The following is a 22,895-nucleotide window of genomic DNA, read 5'->3' as shown; positions in this document are numbered from 1 at the left end:
GCTCTCCATTAGTATTAAGGCTTATTAATCAGTAACCACCCGCTGAATATTAATGAATCTAAATATAATATCTACAATAATGTGTACCTACAAAGAGTACGATTGTTGAAATTTATTCAACAAAATAATGCCGTATGGAATGTAGGATTACTACAAAATATCATAAGATAATTCCTTAATGGAATTAATAAATGTACTGTACGGTACGTATGTACCTAAGTACGTAAATATGAACGTTATGTCAAGGGAAGAAATATATAAATAAGTATTGTTCTAACTCTGGTAGAGTTAGCTTTGAATAACGTTATATGAACGAAATATAACGTTATATAAATTAAATAGTATAAATGAACGTATAAATTCGTACTAAGTAGGTATGTACGAAATGTAATGAGTCCGAAATGTATAATGGGGATGAGATATAATTATAAATGTATAACATTATATACAATATCCACGCCCCACGCACCGGCCATGTGGTATTGCGTGGGGCTAGCCACTTATACGTTATCCTCGCGACTTTTTACCGAATTATATCATTTATCAGATAGTCGTCATATCATGCATTAAATGATTAATGATACGGTGACATAACCATCATAGCCCTGCTGGAAGAAATGACTCAAACAATCTACACAAATCTGAAATTCATGTAGTCATGCCGAATGCCGCAGCTAGAAACTGTATAATAGAATTTCCTTCTTAATCGGACTAATAATAACGCCTCGCCCGACGCTACAAGCATACATTAGGTTATTAATTATGGTAGGTAATTAATTTTACAGTGTGTATACATGCGATAACGCTACTAAACTGCCGGTAGGTTGTGTGTATACTGCCGCATATTTCTAGGTGGGAAGCATGGTTAACAAAAATGTTGTACAAACTTACAAGCCATTTTAACTATAGATAGACCGAGAAAAGTCTGCAGCGATTTTGGTAGCCCACACAGTGCAAGTGCTATTCACACGTCATAATTTCATAGAAGTTTGACGTTTAAAATGACACTTGCACTGAGTGGGATATCAAAATCGTTGTAGACTTTTCTTGGTCTGACTCTATAGCTGTGTATTTAGATACATGAAGGATATAAATTTCAATTTACCATGTTTCTTCGGTAATTAAATATGTCTAGCGACTGTATATCGACCTTGTTTACTCGAGAGAGTACTCGAGCCGGTAACGTTACGCCCGCCCTTTAAACGCGATGCTGCTTTAAATTTAGAGGTATTTCAGCACATACAGAGAACACACGAGACTAACATACCTACCTACACATATTATACCGGGTGTGGCCTGTAACATGAGCAAATAATTAAAACATAGATTGTACTCCTCAAACGGTGACACTTTTGATCAACAACTTTTAAAAATTATGAAGTATTTAGACTCCCTTTTTTTCATACAAAATAAATATTATATTCAATGGACGCTATCGCCACGCCATATTATTGTGATTGACGTTGCTTGTCAAGCCTTAAACATAACAAAATTCGCAATACATTGCGTCTTTGAATAACCTTTAAAGTGTATTAAAAATCAAACTACAAGTTATTTTCAAAAGTCGCTGAACAAATGTTGATCAGTATGAGGAGTACAGCCTACAGTAAAATTTTTTGCTCATATTACAGGCCACACCCGGTATGTAATTTGTTTTCAATCAACTTGTTTTAAACTAATACGACAGACTTTGAAGCGATATCGAATTAAATTATTAACTTTCATTCGATATCGCTGTGTCTACAAACTTTCTATTAAAAATTATTATAGCGGACAATTTATTTTAGATGGGGTCAGAGGGAAAAGTTAATTTGGCTACGGAGAGAAAAGTACACCAAGCGACCGCAAAAGCTATCGTTTCAAATAATTAAATTATAGGAGGAAACAGGGGTGGGTTCGAGAATAATTACAGCAAATTTTACGAGGGCAATGGGCTACATAAAAATGTAGTAATTGTTTAGTTTCGCGAAATGAAACAAATGCTTTTGTATTAACGGATCAATAGCTAGAGGCTAGCAAATTGTGCGGCCTCTACAAACCAACGATTGTCCACTGAATAATAAATTAGCAGTCGTATCGTCACCGTTGCACTGTATCCAATATTAATAACGTATAAAGAAAGCCACGACGCAATACTTCTCATGTGAATATTTCACTGCGGCCAGGCGTGGCTCACTCCGCGATTTCGTCGCTTTGCTACAGGCAGCTAAAATTACATCCGTTCGGCCCCAATTTTGAGGTTTGCCATAAGCCGCGCGTGGCGCTGTCGCCAGCTAGCGGCCATATCTGTGGTGATCGTAACAGACGCGTTTTGTTAGGGAGTGAGTCTTCTGTACCTAGTAAGTACTATTATTTATTCTGTGCTGCGGCTAATTAACAAAATTAGTGATACAATATTTGAAATTGGAATCTGGAGTCTAAAACAAAAAGCATTCTCGACTACATTAGGCCCACTTGCACTATCCCACTAACCCGGGGTTAAGCCGTTAAACCGTTAACCCAGTGTCAAATTGTACTGGTAATCACGGTAACTCGAGGTTTAACCGGTTAACCCGGGTTAGTTAAATGGTGCAAGTGCGCCTAATATCTAAGCTAGGTAAATTATTACTGCATACTTATATGTAGCTATATTCCAAATAGCTACGTTTGTTTTAAACAGTTTTTGAGTAGACCACATGTGACAGATGGGCAGATAATAAATAAAATTATCCTATAAATTACATTTAAAAGGTATAAACATTTTTTTATAAAGAAAACAAACTTACTAGACCTACTATTACTTACAGTTACAATATAAGGCTACGCTGAAAGATAGTAAACTCAAGTCTTTACGATATTGAACTTACGTATCTGTATTTAAGTACCAACACTATCGGAATTCGATCGTGCGGCACACAACGAATGGGACATCAAGATATCACAACAGCTTTTGTGTAACTCTGCGAAGATGGTAAGAGTGGATAAGCGCGATCATAATAGGACGATTAAACCTTAACGCTGAGGCCTATGTCTACCCTCATATATTATTTGTATATAGGTAGCTAATGGTAGTTGTCTTGTTAATTTCTGATAAATTATATAATATTACGCTTCTCTTGAAAAATATATTGCCGATCTATTTTTATAATAGTAGGGATACCTACGTCCTATCACAACACGCGGATCCGCTTGGGACATATGACAATATTGACAATAAGGAACCCTCGCCGTCAGTACTATAAATATTCATGGGAATCTTACTCATATTCAGGAAGGAATTCTACATTACATAGATACCTAGAAAATGGCAGCGATGTGTGATAGTCTGTAACTTATAGGCACGATTAAACTCCTCAATTAAGATATCGTTTCGTTCTAAACTGTAATATATATAGCATTTAACTTACCCGACCAAACAAGCCCCGTGGTGTGGTACTGTTTGACGTAGGCCTGCAGCTCGGATAGCAGCTGCACCCAGGCGCGGCACCACTCCACGTGCTTCTGATCCTTGTCCTTCCACTCTTTGAGCACGCGATTCGTGTAGAACTGCCCGGCGTCGTTCATCTCCTTCACGTAGGGCGCCGGCGTGGGCACGATCGCCACCCAACCCAGAGCGGGAATGCTCTCCGAGATGGCCGAGAGGTGGTTGAACAGCTTCGAGGCGCGGTTCTTTTCACGGTATGCTTGGATGGCAGAAATCTGTTCGCTGGTTGGAGCCAGCAGTTGCATCTCTTCGCTCTGCGATGGTTTGCTGCGGGAGCCCGCTAGCTGAATGTAGCGCATTTGAGCCCTGGAAACAAATTACGCGTTAAAAATGCTACAACTTTGATGGACTTTGAAGAGTTGTTGTTTAGTAGGTAGATGATCAAAGTCTCTAAAACAACAATGTCAAAGTTATTGTTTGAATTTGGAACTTGGAGTAATTAAATTTGCCTTGATTTGTGTTTATGTAAGATACAAGATAATACACCATATTCAATTAATTATAATTAATACAGATAATTACTTACTGGAAAGCATTTCCGACGAGGTCGGCGTGAATGGCGACATCTCCGCCGATCTTTTTGGACAGCTCCAAATACGTCCGGAGCGGACCCTGCGTCAATAGAGAATATATTATGAAAGCTGGTATAATACTACTATGTTGACCTTCGGGCAACGGTCGTCTAAATCAAACATATTTAAAATTCGGACCATCACGCTGAAGAAAATAACAATGATGAGCGAACTTGAAAATATCATTTTAAAATGAATAACAAAACTTAATAAATATTTTGTTTTATTTTCATACTTTTAATATACCTAATTGTGTATAGGTAAGTATGTAAAAAAAATATAGCTTAGAACAGCCACAAGGGAAAAGCAACGATAATTGAGTTTATCGATATAGGAACTCCCTACCCGTCATTTCATTTCGCTCCCGAAATTCCCAAGTGTGGACATGACTTGACAAAATGAAAATACTTAAGACGCTGTAATAAGTGGGGGAGTTTGATAGACTTACACCATTTCACGTAGACATTTCAGAAAAAATAAAAATGTATAGTACTTGTATTGTAAGCCTTACTTATTTTGGGGCTAGGTCTATCTGTGTAAGATTGTCCCCAAATATTCATTTATTTATATTTCGAGTTTTCGTCAAAAGTAAGGCTGTGTAAGCAGATACGAGACACGAGTAAGTAAGACGTGAGTGTTAATAGCGTGAAATTCCGATTAAAATTCAAGTCAAGGTTCAAGCTCCCGGACACCCCTTACATTATTCGTATAGATCGATACCAACGCAGATATACGAGTATCTTGAGATAACATCGATTGAAGGTCATCATCATCATCATCTCAGCCATAAGACGTCCACTGCTGAACATAGGCCTCCCCCTTTTTTGGGGGGTGAATGCCATAATCGCCACGCTTGGCAGGCGGGTTGGCGATCGCAGTCGAGTACTTACACCGAATTTGAGGGACGCTGCTGCCCGTCCACCGGTGGTCTTGGACGTGGTTTAAGGACATACCCGGGTCCTGGACGCAGTTTAAGGACATACCCGGGTCCGATTGAAGGTAACTGCCCGTTTTCAGTATTTTTTTGATATTGTAAGGAGCTTTACCTTTCAGCGTGTTTTAATGGATTAAAGATCTTAATTTTCTAAGCGCTTCACCATTGAAAGCGTTGAAGAGGAAATCATTGAGGAAAAATGCCAGTTAAATACTGTAACCACATCTGTGGGAACATTGCGCCTAATGAAATTCTCGTTCGTATTGCTTTAAAGATACCTAGAAATCGTATTAAGAAAGGCGATGATTAATACACAAGGTAGGTATGTATTAGGGGTATGTGTTGTTAGTAGTTTTTGAGCTTCGTGTGACTAAAGTCACCATTAAAGTAGCAGCTACGACACCGGAACCGCCGTTATAATCCATGGTTATAATCTCGCTCAGCAAGTTAAAGGAAACGGAAACCACATTTTGGGATCAGGTGCGGCTAATCTGTGTCAAATCACTTAAAGCCTCGTTCGTTACAGCTACTTACAATTAAACTCGATGACAATCGTTAGAACAATTTATAACCAAAGTAATGGAACAGCTTTACATAAATCCTTATCAACGACGAAATTTATTAATTTAAGTGATCTTGACTTTAAATGACATGACAGGAAAATGTCCTCTTACCTGCGGCTATTTTCATTAAGTTTTTAATTTAAGGTCCGTCGTCCGGAACTTGACGCAGCAAATACGCAGAGACGTTTTTGTCCTATATTTTGCTACGTCAACGTTTTTTGAACAGCGGTGATGTAAACACAACTTACAAATTCTAACGTAATTTGCACATTTTTGGCGAATTGTATATCGTTTGTACATCGAACTTACGGCGTACCTGCCTATCCTAATTATCTTTAAAGATAATTAATTATAAGGAAAAGCTAGAGCCGATGCAGAACAATTTTAATTTACTTTGTGTTCAGCAACACAAAAATTACGACTAACGAGTGAAAGCGCAAAAAAAACAAGAAATTTGCAACACAGTGAAAAACCGGTTTATTTAGCTGAAATTGTATAGAGTTCATTCAAGTTCAATATCATAAAAGATCTTTTGAACGAGCTTTCAATGTTACCTTGCGCTGGTTTCCAAATTAGCAATTAGCATTCAGCTGTAAATTATAACTAAGTGACGTTAAATACGTTTCATTAATGTTAATGCGAAAATATACCATACATATTGCCTTTCTATGTAACCAGAACATAGGAAATTAATATTATAGGCGTGTTGCGACAAGACAAGACATAAAACTCTTAAAAGTATTTAATGATAATTCATTTAGGTGAGTATAATATTTATGATTCAGTATACGTTAAATCAAGGATAGGAAAATTAATTTATTGACATGTTCTTAATCAAAACGACAACTTACATTTTCAAGCCGGAGCCTGCTACGGATTCGGAAGAGCCCCAGAACTTCCTGCAATCGATGCCTATCGCCCGAGCCGCCGCGCCGGGTCTAATTGCTCAATTCAATCGTTCGACAACCGCAGCGTTGATAGCTCACTCAATAAAAATTATCCTCGATCGAATCTAAATTTACTTACTCCGCTGATTTATTTCGGGGTTATCCGCAAATGGTCTATAACGCAAAATTACTAGTGTGTTGTTTTGCCTAAATAGCAATTAGTCTACATCGCAAACGGTCTAGAACGCAAAATGCCCGAATTATTTTTTCCGTTTTATCTTAACTTTATAGCGATGTCGACGGAGCCCCGCTTCCGCGGGGCTCCTGTTCTTTGCTGTTTGGCCTTCGGCCATTTGAAGATACCTAACGAACCTAACCTACCTAAGTAAAATGTAGTGATATAAAAAGTGGGCATATTGCGTTCTAGACCGTTTGCGATGTAGACTAATTGCGATTTAGGCAAAACAACACACTAGTCATTTTGCGTTCTAGACCGGGTAACCCTTATTTCGATGTTATTGATCTCTGCTAGAGACACTTACTGCCCTCCTAAGCTAAAAGGACGTATTTTCAATGAAAATTTTATGCAAATACCACTTCTTAGCTTAGGAGGGCAGCTTAATTTTGGAACTAGAATTATGGAAAACATTCAACAATTCAGTGTGCACAGACCCAGCCTCATGGGTGTCTGTTGCTTGCTGCGTTCTTCACCATCCTACTAATTCATATTACAATAAAAGCGTAACTACAAGGCACTTACGTCAACTTTAGCACCCGAACTATATAAATGGATATTTGACCAGTTCCTTAACAAGGATAATTAATTTCAGCTTAGCTACGGATATTGGCAAGCCCAAGATACTCCCTGCAAGCGTGGCGACGCCTATCGCTGTCATAACAGGGCTGAGATTAATTCCACTACTCAATCATCCGAACACCGCATCGAGGAGAGCTCACTCAATAAAATGTATCACCGAATTTTAAGCTTCATTTCGATTGAATCATTGAGCTATGTTTGCGGTCCTGAGGTATTGCTAAATATTTAACGAGTACTTACTCGTACCGCTCTTCAATGCTCGCTCCTACATAATTTGTTAGAGGCAACTTTGCAGCTGAATGGCTCGGGATTTTACATTGGCATTTTCTAGCAGACGAGAGTTATCTCTCTTTAATATTATATAGGATCAAAGTATTATAGCTATAAACAAGGGAAATTTTGTGTACCTATTCCCGACATAGAAAGGCCATGACATTCATGAATTAAATAAACATATTCATGTTTTGTGAACTAGAAGGTTACGGATAAGCTTTGTCATGTCATAGTGGGTATAATAAAGTAGGTAGGTAAATATTATGCTCAGGATAAAGGCCCTGGTGAATTATGACATACTTCCGAGATTACGAGCGGTACCATCAGTAGACGTACCGTACGGTGTACAAGTACATATACTTAAGGTGGTTCGCCTAGGTTACTCAAAACTTAACTCTCGCTAGATGGCACCACTTTTGCAAAATTTCAGATTTTATTTTTTTGTGAAATGGTCTTGGTATTTGTATACTTAAAAGTATGTTTCGCGCACTTTTTAAGTAAATATTGAACTATTAGAATAAACATTGAATACTTCATTGTGCAAAAACCACCTTTTTAATTCGACGGAGTGTTGCTGTCACGCTTTTTCCTACTATTACTCACACATGCAAACAGTGTTTCCGTGATCCTTGTAGTAGACAATTTCACACAACGTAAGTATGTTGCAATAGCGTAACGGTATGTTCGTGGAAATACGTGCAAGAGGATTGGGGTTCAAGACTGGTGCGAGTAGGTAATTTCTTTTCGTTTCTCCTTTGTGTTATCTTACCTTTAAACGAGCAATTATTATATATATAATTATTTATTTATATACATATTTGGATGGTATCAGAAACGGCTCTAACGATTTCGATGAAATTTGCTATAAGGGGTTTGATCTCTTAGCTAGGTCTATGAGAAAACGCGCATTTTTGAGTTTTTATGTTTTCTAAGCTTTGGTCGGTCTCCCAGATATTCAATCTCCGCTTGGCAACTAATCCCAGAATTGGCATGCGCACTAGTTTTTACGAAAGCGACTGCCCTGACCTTCCAACCCAGAGAGTAAACTTATTTGGATTAGTCCGGTTTCCTCACATTGTTTTCTTTCACCGAAAAATAGGTATCGGGGTGTAAATAGGTAGGTATCAAATGCTATTTCGTACAAAAGTTCGAAAAATCATTGGTACGAACCGGGGTTAGAACCCGTGACCTCCGAATTGCTTTCGGCTAGGCCAGCAGCGCTTCCCCCACATACTCAGTGTTATCAGGTTTTTTAAAAATCAAAAACGATTACTTATGAAAGCAGAAGAATATAAATGATCGTATTAGATTTATAATTGTTACATATTTGCCGTAACTAATTTTTAAAATGTGTTTTTCAATTAAAAGACACGTCAAGATTGTTTACCTTATTTCTAATGCTAAAAAAAACAAACTATAGTAATAATTGTGTTTTTCATTCATAGACAAAATCCATTATTTTTAACCACAGGAAATTTTATACACTACTTTTTAGGGTTCCGTACCCAAAGGGTAAAACGGGACCCTATTACTAAGACTTCGCTGTCCGTCCGTCCGTCCGTCCGTCCGTCCGTCCGTCCGTCCGTCTGTCACCAGGCTGTATCTCACGAACCGTAATAGTCCGTAATAGACAGTTGAAATTTTCACAGATGATGTATTTCTGTTGCCGCTATAACAACAAATACTAAAAACAGAATAAAATAAAGATTTGAATGGGGCTCCCATACAACAAACGTGATTTTTGACCAAAGTTAAGCAACGTCGGGAGTGGTCAGTACTTGGATGGGTGACCGTTTTTTTTTTGCTTTTTTTTGTTTTTTTTTTTGCATTATGGCACGGAACCTTTCGTGCGCGAGTCCGACTCGCACTTGCCCGGTTTTTATTGCAGTGAAGATGTCCTGATTGTAAAAATCAGAGAGATTAGGTAGAGTATAATTACTAATTATCTTTGTAAAAATAAAACAATACGTGTAGCCCATACTTAATAATCGATTTATGATAATAAGAAAAATTAAATAAAAATAAAAAAACAATACGAAATTTAGGTGTAACAAAAATACAAAAAGTTATGTTCCAGCATACAATGACTGGGGATCGAACCGGGAATCTTCCGTTTGCAAGCAAAAAAGCGACTGTTTGCATAACACGCCATGATAGTTCTTAGCTAAGCTGACGAACTTCTCGCTTAGGTCAATTAACTACCTGTCAAATATCAGTGTCAACAAAATTGCACTAAACATGACGGCACTCCAAATTCGAGCCGTGGTCAGCCCGGCAACGTCGGAAATGGAATGGCAACGTCGCAAATGTATCTGTACACGACATTTGTGACACACACATACGTAAAATTGATGAAAAGTTAACTATGATTTTTGCATGATTTCTGTATGAAACATTGTTTTCCTGTTAATTTCGCGCAAACGAATATTCGAAAGAAGATAAATGCGAAAATATTTGTGTACTAATAGTGTGTAGTTACTTAATGAGCTTTGATTGAATTTTGTATGAAAAGCGAACCACCTTAATGGCGCAGCGACCCAAAATGAGTCTTGGCCTCATACTAATTATAAATTACAATCAATTTGCAAAAATTTACTCGAAATTCTTTGTATAGGCACATAGATTTGTGATGAAATCGCTATTTGAAGCCATTAGGCAAATATATGGATAATAACTAAAAAAAAAACCTTTCTTCATTACGGCCCGGTTAAATCTAACGTACAATAGGCTGACGTTGAGACTTGTTCTTGTTGTTCCAATCCTTATACATACATATTTACTTGTAACAATTCTCATCTAAGATTTTTATATTGATATTACAGTCTAAGTGGAGTGAAATATATGGATGTAGACATTTTACATACGGTAGGTATTACGCTTGATGAAAAATCTAGAATATTCTCAGAAGCGTTTAGTGGCATTACATACTTGTATAATGTCCTGAAACCCGCTGATACTCATATTGTCGGTAACGACGAGTTCAGGCTCGTCCTGCTGGGCGGGGGAGGGGGCGGGCGACGCCGGGGTCGCGGGGGTGGCGGGCGGCGAGCGCGGCAGCAGCTGCGGCAGGCGTTCCAGACGCGAGGTCACTCGCTCCAGCCGCTCGATCAAAGCCTCGAGGTCTGCTGCGGGGCTGTAGGTTGCAGCTGTTGCCTCGGATTCACCGCCTGTTAAAAAACGATGCCATTAATAAAGTTATCTACGTGCCACGCTATTTTATTTAGCACTAGAGACCCGCCCCGTATTAAAATCCGGATTCGTATGGGTTGGCAAATTACATACTAAACCTTCCTCAAGAATCACTCAATTGATAGGTCGAAACCGCATGAAAATCCGGACTTTTTGAGTATATCGCGAACAAACATACAAACAGACAGACGCGGCAGGGGACTTTGTTTTATAAGGTGTAGTGATTTGATTGGATAGTTTTATCTCATAACTCATAACTCTCATAAGGGCATTACGTGTGTAGGAGGATTAAGGAACTTATCCTGCTCCATTTCTGTTTCCTTGAGTTCCTATAATAAAAAGATTTCTGAACTAAATTGAACCGATCCTCATTAAAAATAACGATTATTTACTTTAATCATACACAAATTGTTGCCACAAAATATAGATAATTTATTTCTTAGGCAGTATCGCTGTATCTTCTATATATACTTTTATATTTTCACTTAGTGTCCCAATTACAACACGTATGTAGTGATAGGAGGTCATTAAACATAATCAGGAATCATAATTGCTAACGATTAAAAAGATTTAGTATAGTGTTTATTGTTTATGGGCGTGTTCTTCTTGTCGATGACTCAATAGCTTTATCATCACATCGTGCGTGACTCACACACAATCGCGTAAGATGGCACTAACCGAGCCCAAGTACTTAAATATCTATTAGACTCTAAATAGACAGTGTATAGACCGACAAAAAATTGTAGAAATTAGAAAGTGACAAGTGAGTCCCTTTCAATTCTATCTATAGTTCTTTTTTTTTAACATTAGAAATAAGGTAAACAATCTTGATGTGTCTTTTAATTGAAAAACACATTTTAAAAATAAGTTACGGCAAATATGTAACAATTATGAATCTAATACGATCATTTATATTCTTCTGCTTTCATAAATGATAGTTACTGATTTTTAATAAGCGTTTTTCAATTAAAAGACATGCCAAAATCGCTTACCTTCTTCCAAGTTCTTTCTAATGCTAAAAAAACGAACTAACTATAAGAAAACGGGACGACATTACGATGACACAGTCAAATGTATATTTGTTCACAGATGAATACCTGTGATAAATGAATATATATCAAAGTAAATCAACATATGTAATATGTAATAAGTGTACAACTTTCTGGTGTAATAGATGTTACCTTTATAAGACGTGTAAAAGTTTGCTTGAACAGTTGAACACCATGTACTTTTATGAGCACTAAGGGGGGGTCTCGGAAATGAGGTCAACCGAGCGAGAACATTATTCTCATTATTAATGTGGATAAAGTATATTCCTTACAGGTGGCTATAATGCAAAATAAAATAACAGAACTACGATGATAAAACATAAGAGAATGTCAAACACAGATACCTGAATAAAATCACGACCGTACACCAAAATAGGAATATCGGTATCAATTTGTAATATTTCTAAAAGAAACTAGGTATTTGCACCCAAACTAAACTTACTAAACTATAACTTAAAACAATAGATACACCGCCTAATAGTAGGTAAATATGTTAACTGTCTTTTTCACGGCAGAGTAAATAATACTTTATGGGGACTTTATGCATAATTAATATAATTATGTTATACAAAAATTACATAACATACGTAGGTATATAAATTAATAACAATGAATACCTACACTGATTGTTACTTACAAATTCCTACAAATATATAAATCAAAACATACCAATCATATCATCTAATATTGTATTGACAGTATCCGCGACATCGTCTTCCCCGGAGATATTGTTCCGTGCTTCAAATATTTCTATTAAATGTCTCATATTTCTTTGTATACTAGGTCCTTCACCCTCCGACATTGTTCACTCACAAAGAACTTTACTGGTACGCAAATTACAAAGACGCAATTACACCTGCAGAACTCGGCCACTTCTACGAATATGAAGTGTAGAACTTGTAAAAGTCATCTGTGAACATGACTTTGAAAGATATGATTGGTTGCTTGCTGGCTATTATCGGCAATTCACAAAAGATAGGATTGATAAAAAATTTACCAGTAAGTCATTATCATGAGTTATAGAGATAACAACATGTCGAAATAAATTACATGTTTATTTTGGAAAATAGTATTTTATTAAATGGTCGTTATGTGTTGATAATATTGTTGAACTTTCATTCGACATTTGGAGAAGTATGTTAACGATATTGAAATATAATAAGAAGGCAGCTTTCATCTTTCTAATATATCCGAATCCAAATTGAACATCAATCGTTCAAACATCAAATACCTAACGAGTAAAATTACAGAAACAGCTACTCGTGCAGAAATAATCTACTTAGAAAGGACATCTCGTAGACCTTTAGAATTGAAAAGGTTTTCTTCGTTAAATGTAGATAACAAAGTTTTCTGTGCTGAGAGTGGCTCAACGACGTGTTAATTCATACAAGAGCCTTTGTGCCCTTGGCTTGTGCCTCACAAGTCACATTACGCGGTACCTAGCCCTTGACCCTTTTCGACGATCCTTAATTTAATCGCTGACACTTTACAATTTTAATCAAGTTAAATTGCTAAGTCGAGATAAAATATTTATTATGTTATGTTAAGTATAATCATTCAACAAGACCGTTTAGATCGGAATATGGAAACTCTATTTTCCTTATTTTTTTAGTTTCCTAAACGTTCGACTGTGGTTTACTTTACTATGTATAAAATACTATGTATATAGTCATACCAGCATGTCAGGAATCAAGCCAGTCCTATTATGATAACAAAAATATTTGGCAGATGCAATTATTATTACTTACACAAAGGAGTCAATAACCTAATGGCAGTTAAATATAAATAAGAGTTGTTCTTCACATTAACTACTCCACAGCAATAGAGCTAATGTGTTTTGAATGATACGTATTAAGCTAAGCGTTAAGAAATTAAATTAGACTATTCTGTTCTATAATTCTTGTCGTCTCGAATAACAATTCCGAGTGCTGGTGTTAATGACTCACTAATGGTGATTAAAATGTAAAAGAGTTCTTTCACTCATCCATGTAATCTACCTGCTAAACTAGTCTGATCGTACAGTTATCAGCTAGCGCTTTTAAACACTCAAGAACTAATTAGTATTATTTTATTTATTTATTTATTAACATAAAAATATACATCTTATACAATTACAGTGTCCCACAAAACAGTTTACACGGTTTGACTGTGGGATCGTGCAGTCTCTACTCTCTTATATTAGAAAAAAAGTTAACATCTATCATTAGTAATAATGTCATCAATTGCTATACGCGATTTACGAGGTAACTACGCAGCTTTTTACCAAATATTACTTTATTGGCTTCCTGTCTGAATTCAGAGGGCAGGCTGTTGAGTATGTAGGGAAGGCGTTTGTGGAGACATTTATCGCCGTAGTAATTAGTAACCCTCGGCACAACAAACTTGCCCGCAGACACCGACCTGGTTCCACAAACAGCGTTATGGTGTAAATGGGTATGCTCTCGACTGCCATGATTGTTGTACAAAATTAAATATTTATGCTTAAGGCTCACCGGAAGAATATTACATATTTTAAACAAATTTCTATAGTCTTTTTTATTTTTATCTCTAGTTTTATTATTAACTAACAGTTTCAGGAATCTAACTTGCATACATTCTAACTTGTTTAAATTAGTTTTAGTTGTTAATCCGTAACAGTCAAGTGCATAACCAATTATCGATTATCTAGGCTAATAGATAATCTAGGCTAGGTTACTTCGTATGGAAATTGCAAATAAAAGTATTTCATTTATATTGCTCCTTGTCAGTGTGATTAGCATATCTAAATATCCATGCCAAAATACCGCTTTCTAGTGCTAATGGTCACTGAGCTGAGCCACAGAAAATATAAGGGTTTCATGATGACTCTAGAACTAACAAATTATAAAATTACTCGACTTATGTAGTTGACTAACAGAAATTTAAGACCATAATTGAGTACACGGACTGGAAGTTCACGCACATGGAAGTTCAGTACTCTACTAGGAATATGTATGTATGTATAATTAGGTAATAGGATACTGCACACAGCGGTTTGCCTGAACCTAGCAGAAACGACCCGACTTTCACGTGTCGCCTCAAATATCTTAACATAGCGGAAGTACGAGTACATCTCTTAATTGGTACTTAATTTAATTAAGGTGTGCTATCTAGTTACACGAGTAACCCATTAACGGAGCCAAATAAGTGCAAATAACAGACTACTGTTTGGTTTCGTTCCAGTCAGTCTCAAGAGCAATGAATACGGGGCTGTATGAAAGAGATTATAATTTATTCATTGACTTTTTTAATCTCGGAATTAAAAACGTGACCTCACGTACGTACGTTGCTACGAGTATACGAGCTGTGTTCAGGGGCCGGAGGCATACCTATACATTTTAAAACAGTCTCCAACAACATAAACTCACTAGGAGGGCAGACCTTGCACTCTATAATCATAACAAATTCTCAGTCAGCTGATGAGTAACGTTTAAATTTAGATTCCAGTTGAGTGGACTATTTTAAACGTAACCTCAATACATAATCTATTCCTACTAACAATAGAGATAGAAACGACCGTACAAAATAAATCGTACATCAATTCAAAATGCCAGAGAGGCAGGAAATGCGACTTATCAACGAATAGGGAAAAAGTCGTCGTATCCAAGCGATTAATCCAGAAGAGCGCTGCCAGAAATCTCAATGTAGATATGTCGATATAGCCACGTTGTTCGTTTATACTGGGTGTTAAACACCGTCGTAGAAATTCGAGTCGTGTGATCATATTCTAAAGCAGATTTTCATTTTGTAAGATTAAAAGGAAAATTGACTTTCTGAAGATAGTAATATTAAACTCTTATATGCACTTGTATTCTCTTAAGATCGAGTTCGAAATAGATATATATTCTGTGTATTTTGAAGGTACTATTAAGAGTATTAAATACCTTCATAATAGGGTACCTACCTACTGAATTCACGAATGCTAGTATAAATCTCTCGAAGCAGAATAAGTATAATAGGCGAGCGACGACCCTGCTGCATCATTAAATGACACCCAGTGGGTTGAATAATTTCACTGGCCCAGCGACCACAAAGCGCTAAATAGTAACCGTAGCTCGACGGTAAACCGCACATCGTATAAGCGAAAGTACATATAGCTAGGTTAACTTTATCTCGTAGTTAAACATCGCTGTATTTTTTATTTAAAATGAACTTAATAGAAAGGACCTTTGTGTTAAAAGCTTTACTACCATGGAAAAGTTGAAAGAAAAGCCACGCCCAATGGTTTTGTTTAGATAATTAAAAGATAAAGTAGCGCAAACGGTTTTAATTTTGAGTTACCTAAGAAGTATTATTAAAGAATTTAATGGAGTTAAGTTAAAGAAAAAGCAGAGACTCGTGTACTTCATTTGCAGTTTAACAAAAGCTATACATACACACATGCGGGATTGAGGGTTCACAGTTTGTAGATAACATGTGCCGATCATGCCGATGTCATTGTGTATGCCGTGTACCGGTATTTGAGGTTGGCCATATATGTAAGGTTGTCCATGTTAGGTAGGGTAGGTAACGCTCTCAACGTTAACGTGTTAACGTGTTTAATCATACTACGACGCTAATACGATACGATAATTCGTAAGCACTCTTGTTTTGGGTATTAAGACTATTAAGGACGATAACCACTACTTTCAATAATTTTGAGCAATAGGTAGGTACCTGTTTTTAATAGTCCCGGTCTCGCCTGCCTAATGTCACACCCAGAAAGATAGATACATAATATACTTATACTTCTCCTTCCATCTTTCTTTATGGCGAGATTTAGTCATCATCAACGTCATTCTCTCTCCCATTAACTTTCGGGGTCGGCGCGGCATTTTATTTTACTACTTCTTAAACATGAATGCGTAAATCCCTACTCGCGGCCCCGAATCTAATTGCGAATTATGACGTAATACAAATTGACAAAATGTGCAAACTGAATATGCAATATGTGTTACATTTGCTTATCAAACGTGGCTTTAAAATATACTGGCAATTTGTAAACCGGCGGTCGACTAACAAGCTGCAGGCGGTAGCTCTTGAGGAGGCCGCGGTTATGGCGGCAGGCTGAGTGTTAGCAAGGCCATGCAAATGAGTAAGAGCCTCTTAGCCTGTTCCATATACGTTAAAGTACTGGGACAACAGACACCTTTTAAGAAGCGCACCCTTCTGTACATTTTTAACGACTTCCAGTTGGAAAATTTGCGGCAAAAGTTTAAACCCGTTAAGTATTTACTCTAACAACAGAAATTTTAATTACTCTATGAATACCTTACCTAAAATGAAAGTTACTTTTCAACATTCAAACGCTGTTTTACCTGACTATATTTTTAAAAAGATAAAAATATGAAGATTAATTGACATTATCACATGTTACTGACACTTTGTACGAGTACATTTAGGTATACATAAAATCAGTAAGTTTTCAATGACGTAACATAATAGAAACGTTTATGTATGTATAGTGGTTTGTATCAATTTATGCAGATGGTACGTAAAAAACGAAGCACACTGGAACATGAATGTTTTCAATGTTGCTTTTCAGTATTCACGTTTATATTTACGCATGAGATGGGATCCGTGCCAGGTCAGAATAAAGCATTCAAGCCGGCCCACAAATGTGACTCTAAAGCGGTCTTTAATATATGACAGCTAGAATTGCTAGAAATAACGCCCGTTTTCAATGCCGCAGGGCGCAACAAACAACAAACAATTAAACCCTTTCTCTACTTTATACTTAAAACCTGTCAAAAGTTTTCTCAGCGAACGATGATAGCATTCGTTATTTAATTCGCTCAGGTGTGGTATGATGAATTGATGGATAAAGTATAAAAGAAAGTTGGAAAACGGTACAAAACAGGTTATCTAGTCTTAACTCATACCATTTCTATGTTACCTATATGATATGTTGAAACTTATGCCTTAAGGCCAATAAAACTAACAAGTAACTACGCTGGTTACATTTAAAGAAAAACATACATAAATGACAGTAAATGAAATTATGTTAACATTGTTACAGTAGTACACCAATACTGTATAGAAAATTTACACATCAGTGGATACTTACACCAACAATAGCCAACAGAATGAGATCCTGTAAACTAGAGCCGTTGGTCACCCAACCGTATCCAGTTCGTATTCGTACACTACAATGGCAACGTTTAACACAAAAGGAAAATAACTCATTTTCCGTTAGAAGTAAAGTATTCGAAACGTTTCATACTCTATTTAACATATTTTTGTAATAACGTTATTTGCCTACGAAGTATCAACCCTAACAATAACTTTTTTTTACCCCCTTTAAAAGAGCCCTTTGCCACGCTCGGAAAATTTCAAACAAGCACATAAACACCAGTCTTTTTTTAAGGAACACGCTTACCTAAGCTTAATCACAGAACACACTCTTTGTATCAAGACAATACTAATGACAGAGAATAGATGATAGTGCTATTTATATCATTGGTTGTCATTATGTCCAATTTACGTGGATAATATTTTGGCGAGGGTGTGCAATGTGATATGTGATTCATCAGTCATCAACTTCATTCACATGTTCCCGACCTTGCATCTAAAACTAGATGAAATGATGCGGTCAAGTTCTTAAAGCCCACAGTCATTGGATTCTTGAATAAGCAATATCATCAGTAATTATATAGATAAGCTCCTGGGGTACGTATGTCAGCAGTAAATTATATATAGGAATTAACATAGACACTACATAATAAGTACATATTGTGTAGCTACTGTTAGGTACAGTCGACGTCAAAGATATGTTTACACTTTTGCACCTTACTCCTTTGTAATAAGGCGAAAAATGTAAACATATATTTGACGTCGACTGTACATATAACAAACCACCAAATTAATAATGAAATAGGCAAAGTAAACAGTACATTCACAATTTAAATTGCATGTAATGAAGATAGAAAGAACTTAAGAAAGAAGAAAATAGCAGTGTGCTTTGTTGCAGTAGCTCGAGGAAATTCGCAATTTTAATAAGTCCCAATTAACTTTGGACTTGTCTCAATGAAAAGAGAATGGCAAAGTAAAGTGCTGATAATACTGTTACGAGTATAAGTAAATACTTAAATTTTCCTATTAGCAGTGCGAGTGCGAGCCAGGTGAGAAATTTAATTTAAGCTACAATAATACCTATGTATTTATTCATGGTCTTGTAAAAAAAAGAATAAATAATCTAATTATGAGCATTAAATTAAGATTAAAACAAACAAGATTAAGGAATAAAATATGCTCATCTTGGATAAACTCGACAGTATTTATTCCACATGGATTGTATATTTCAAACTTTAGATAAAATATGGTAGTATTTTTCAGTGTAAGACTTGTAGTAAGTTATGCAAAGAAAACTACGGTGGTTCTTAATTTCGTAGAACTATACAATATATACTATAAAATATAAACATAGTAGTATTATAAAATTACATCAGGGATTTAAATAAATCCCTGATGTAATTAATTGCAGCCAAAAGGTAATAATATAATATTATATTGTTACCCCATATACAGCTGTCTAAAGTAGTGATAATGCTAATCCATCACTCATAATATATGAAATCATGCACATAAATAATATCGGTGCTGGGTGGCTGAAAACAGTGCCAAAGCTCGCAAACGTCACGCTACCGGCGTTACCGCCCTGAATTATCGGACCATCCCATGTCTATAACAAACAAAGTCATAAACAAGTATTAAACCGCAGTTACACGGTTAAATGGACAGCCATTACAGCAACCAACAGGAAAATAACGAGTGTATTTTAAGCCGTATATGTTCCTTATTTATAACATTAGGCTCTGGAGGACCGTTATCTCTACAATGATGCAGAAATTAACACAAAAAACGGACGTTATGTTTATGACCAATAAGCTTCTTATTTCTTACCGTTTATTGCAAATCCGAATAAATGGCACAGTCACAGCACAATATTAGAACACTGGCGGTTTGTTTTTCTGATATAATCACTAGCGATGCGCGTGCGACTGCGAACACTAGCTGGAGTGTAGTCGCCGAGCGGATGCCGTGATAGTCAACGGAGACCGGCTGCCGGCACTTCGTCACTCCGTACTGTACTCGCTCGAAACATGCCGGTGACTCATGCGGTGGTGACGTAGGACACGTAATAATCAGTATGAGCCATATCGGCTGCATAAGAAATGAGATTGGCTGAGAATCAATAAGGCAAATACACCGTTATGAGAATACGGACAGAAACTTAGTCAAATAGTATAATATATTAATATATCTAATACCATTAAACGAGCAATTCTTGTTTATGTATACAGTGTGGAAAGATAAGATTCCAGATGAGAAAAAAGACCCATGAACCTCATTATAACTTTCCAAGAAAACCATTACGCGAGTGACAAAGGAAAACCGGCACAGTAAATGATCAAGTGATTACCTTATCAAATAGGTAACTTATTTAAATGTGAAATCTGTATAATTTACGCATATTTAGGCGAGATAAGTTACAAGCGAAAAGTTTGGCCCTCATCAGTTATCTGGCTAGTTAATATTTGGAAATTATTTACATGGGTTCAATGGCTAAAGCGTCAAAAGTTTCTAAAACGACATTTAGTGTTGACGTGCAAATTGATGTTCCGTGAAATGAATTAAGTATGAGTACTAAATTCTACAGACATTTTATAAAAAAACACAAAAGTTACTACGTTTGTGTTTTTCCAGTAGTTTATAGAAGAGAAACTCAACGCTATATCTAAGAATTTAGTTGCTTTTATCGTAGGTATAGCTCGTTTCACTAAAAACAATTTATGTAGAAACTTTCAGCACTAATGTTTTGATGGGGAGGTTTTTATTGGAAAAGAAAACGCGTAAGTCGTAACATTTTTTTATTAACGTAAAAGCCATTTTGAGTGAACTTTACCGTACCCTTGTCCCTACGGGTAATAACATAGTTTATTTCGTCTACAGCGTAAGCAGCTGGGAATATGTTGGTCACTTAAGTACCTTTACTTAAGTAAATATTAAACTTTTCTATGATATATGTATTTACTTTTAGAAGTTGTTTTTATATACCTCTTCTTTCTCGCGTTATCCCGGCATTTTGCCACGGCTCTTGGGAGCTGGGGTTGTTTTTATATAACTATGTTGCAAACTTTGGTTGTTAGGTCAAATATAATGACAGTCATTAGGTACCGAGCTGACTCTACCAACGTCGCGCGTTCTTCCAAGTGACAATATACGAGTCTACAAAAAACAAATAATAATAATAATAACCCCGCGGGGGCAGCTTGTGGCGAGCTGACGGTGAGTGGCGACACCGCGGACCCCTATTCCAGAGGGCCCTGTCATCTGGCCCTCGCCTCTGTGCATGCCTTGATTGGCCGGCCAGAGTGGAGTCGCAAGAGCGGGTTGGAAGTGTAAAATGTCATAACGCCGGCGGCCTGCTGAACGGATCACCGGGATCTGGCTACCGCAGACTCACCTCTCGACAACCTTACAGCCGCTCCGAAGTGTTGCCCTATTGCCGCACTGTGCGTGCGGCCGTTGTAGGACCCACTAAATGAGTAGGCGAGTCACCACCTGTCTTACACAATTTTGAGACTGATTGTCACGGCAGGTGTCCGCTAGTCTCTCCCATAGCCCATTATCCAGTCCATCCAACTTTCAAATCTATAGCCCATGACCTTAGTTCCCATCGCAGCATAAAAGTGCTGCACTGCAATAGTCTTTGCACCTAGCGGGGACCATCTCCGGATGTATCACATTGTGCGTTCGGGGATGGTATCCGCCACGTGTATCCCTTGCTTTTAGATTAAAGTGTCTTAAAGGGCCTCTGCGCTGTTGGCATCGGTCCCACTTACGCCTCCCAAAGGTCCGGGACCCCATGGTCCCGAGATATGGAAAAGACATACAAATAATAATAATAATTTAGCCTATATACGTCCCACTGCCGGGCACAGGGCTATAACCGCGAAAATCGAAGTTCGCAAATTGCGGCCATTTTTCTCTGTCACTCTAATTACGCCTTCATTGGAGTAAAAGAGAAAGATCCCCGCAATTTGCAAAAACGGTTTTCGCGGTAGCCCCTCAGGCCTCCCCTAAAGCACGAGAGGGTTTGATGGGCTATTGTCCCCACGCTAGCCCAATGCGGATTGGAGACTTCACATACACCTTCGAATTTCTTCGCAGATGTATGCAGACAAAAGTAGAGAAAACGAAAAATGTAATTGAGCTGTCAGCAACAACCAATATATCATGATTAATACATGAGGGCTCTCCAGCAAAATGCCTTCACATTTACAACCGAAGAATAGGCCGCTCTTATGATTCCCACCCTTTTATATACAGGTATCGATCCTGTCTCGTATATGGGTAGGGTATGCATCACAAATGGTATTTAGTAGATACTCAAAAGAAGATAAAAAGCTTCCTTGTATAATATATTCCTTTATACCTAATTTATTTCTTTACTTTGATGTTCCATATCATCGGTGTGTCGTCAAACTGAAATGTCATATATTATTAGGGTTCTTTCAGAGAAGTTTCATCAGTGAACCGGTTTTCCCGAGAGACTATACGAGTATACACGATATAGCGTATACGAGTATACGATATAGGAGTTTTCAAAGAAGGGTACAATATTTATATCGGCAACGCGCATGTTTTAACACTCCAGTCCTATTCAGACATAAGCCTCATAGGCGTTTTCAGAAATAATTCTGAGTAGAATGAGCCCAAGAACGTCCAGATGTGAAAGAATCAGGTTTTCAATATTTATTTTTGAAAACTCTATATGCCTAAATAAAGTCCGTCCACCCAAAGTTAAGATAAAAATATGCAATTAAAGCAATTTGCGGCAGGTGTGCGCATGAGATAAGAGCCATGTAGTTTAACCTAAAGCACGGCTTCAGAATCCTTGTCGGTGAAGATTAGTTTACCAAGTTAATTTATAAACTCAATAAGTTCAAGGCCATTTGGTATTCTTCGTTAATGAATAATTCCACATAAAGCCATGAACATGGTGGTAAATCAAATAAGCACGGATTTTCTTAAATATTAAATGGCTGAAACAATATAAAATGATGTAATAACATTGTTTGCCCGATTTCTCAAGCCTATGAGCAAGTTTTCCTCAAACGAAATTCTTATTTCTTATACAAAAATGTA

General features: G+C 37.0%; 1 protein-coding gene across 1 annotated transcript in view; it reads right to left on the bottom strand.

The window, feature by feature from the left end:
• Positions 1-22,895, bottom strand: part of LOC134680180 (adenylyl cyclase-associated protein 1) — a 55,171-nt gene that overhangs the window by 28,203 nt on the left and 4,073 nt on the right. The window contains exons 2-4 of the mRNA XM_063539257.1: positions 10,438-10,676; positions 3,990-4,075; positions 3,387-3,769 (exon numbers count right to left, since the gene is read on the bottom strand). Of these exons, the coding sequence (XP_063395327.1) occupies positions 3,387-3,769; positions 3,990-4,075; positions 10,438-10,676 (708 nt within the window). The remainder of the gene's footprint in view (positions 1-3,386; positions 3,770-3,989; positions 4,076-10,437; positions 10,677-22,895) is intronic.

This window comes from Cydia fagiglandana, chromosome 3 (assembly GCF_963556715.1).
Source record: "Cydia fagiglandana chromosome 3, ilCydFagi1.1, whole genome shotgun sequence".
NCBI classification, from domain to species: Eukaryota; Metazoa; Arthropoda; class Insecta; order Lepidoptera; family Tortricidae; genus Cydia; species Cydia fagiglandana.
The sequence above is the reverse complement of the archived record's forward strand: the minus strand, read 5'-3'. Positions and strand labels throughout refer to the sequence as shown.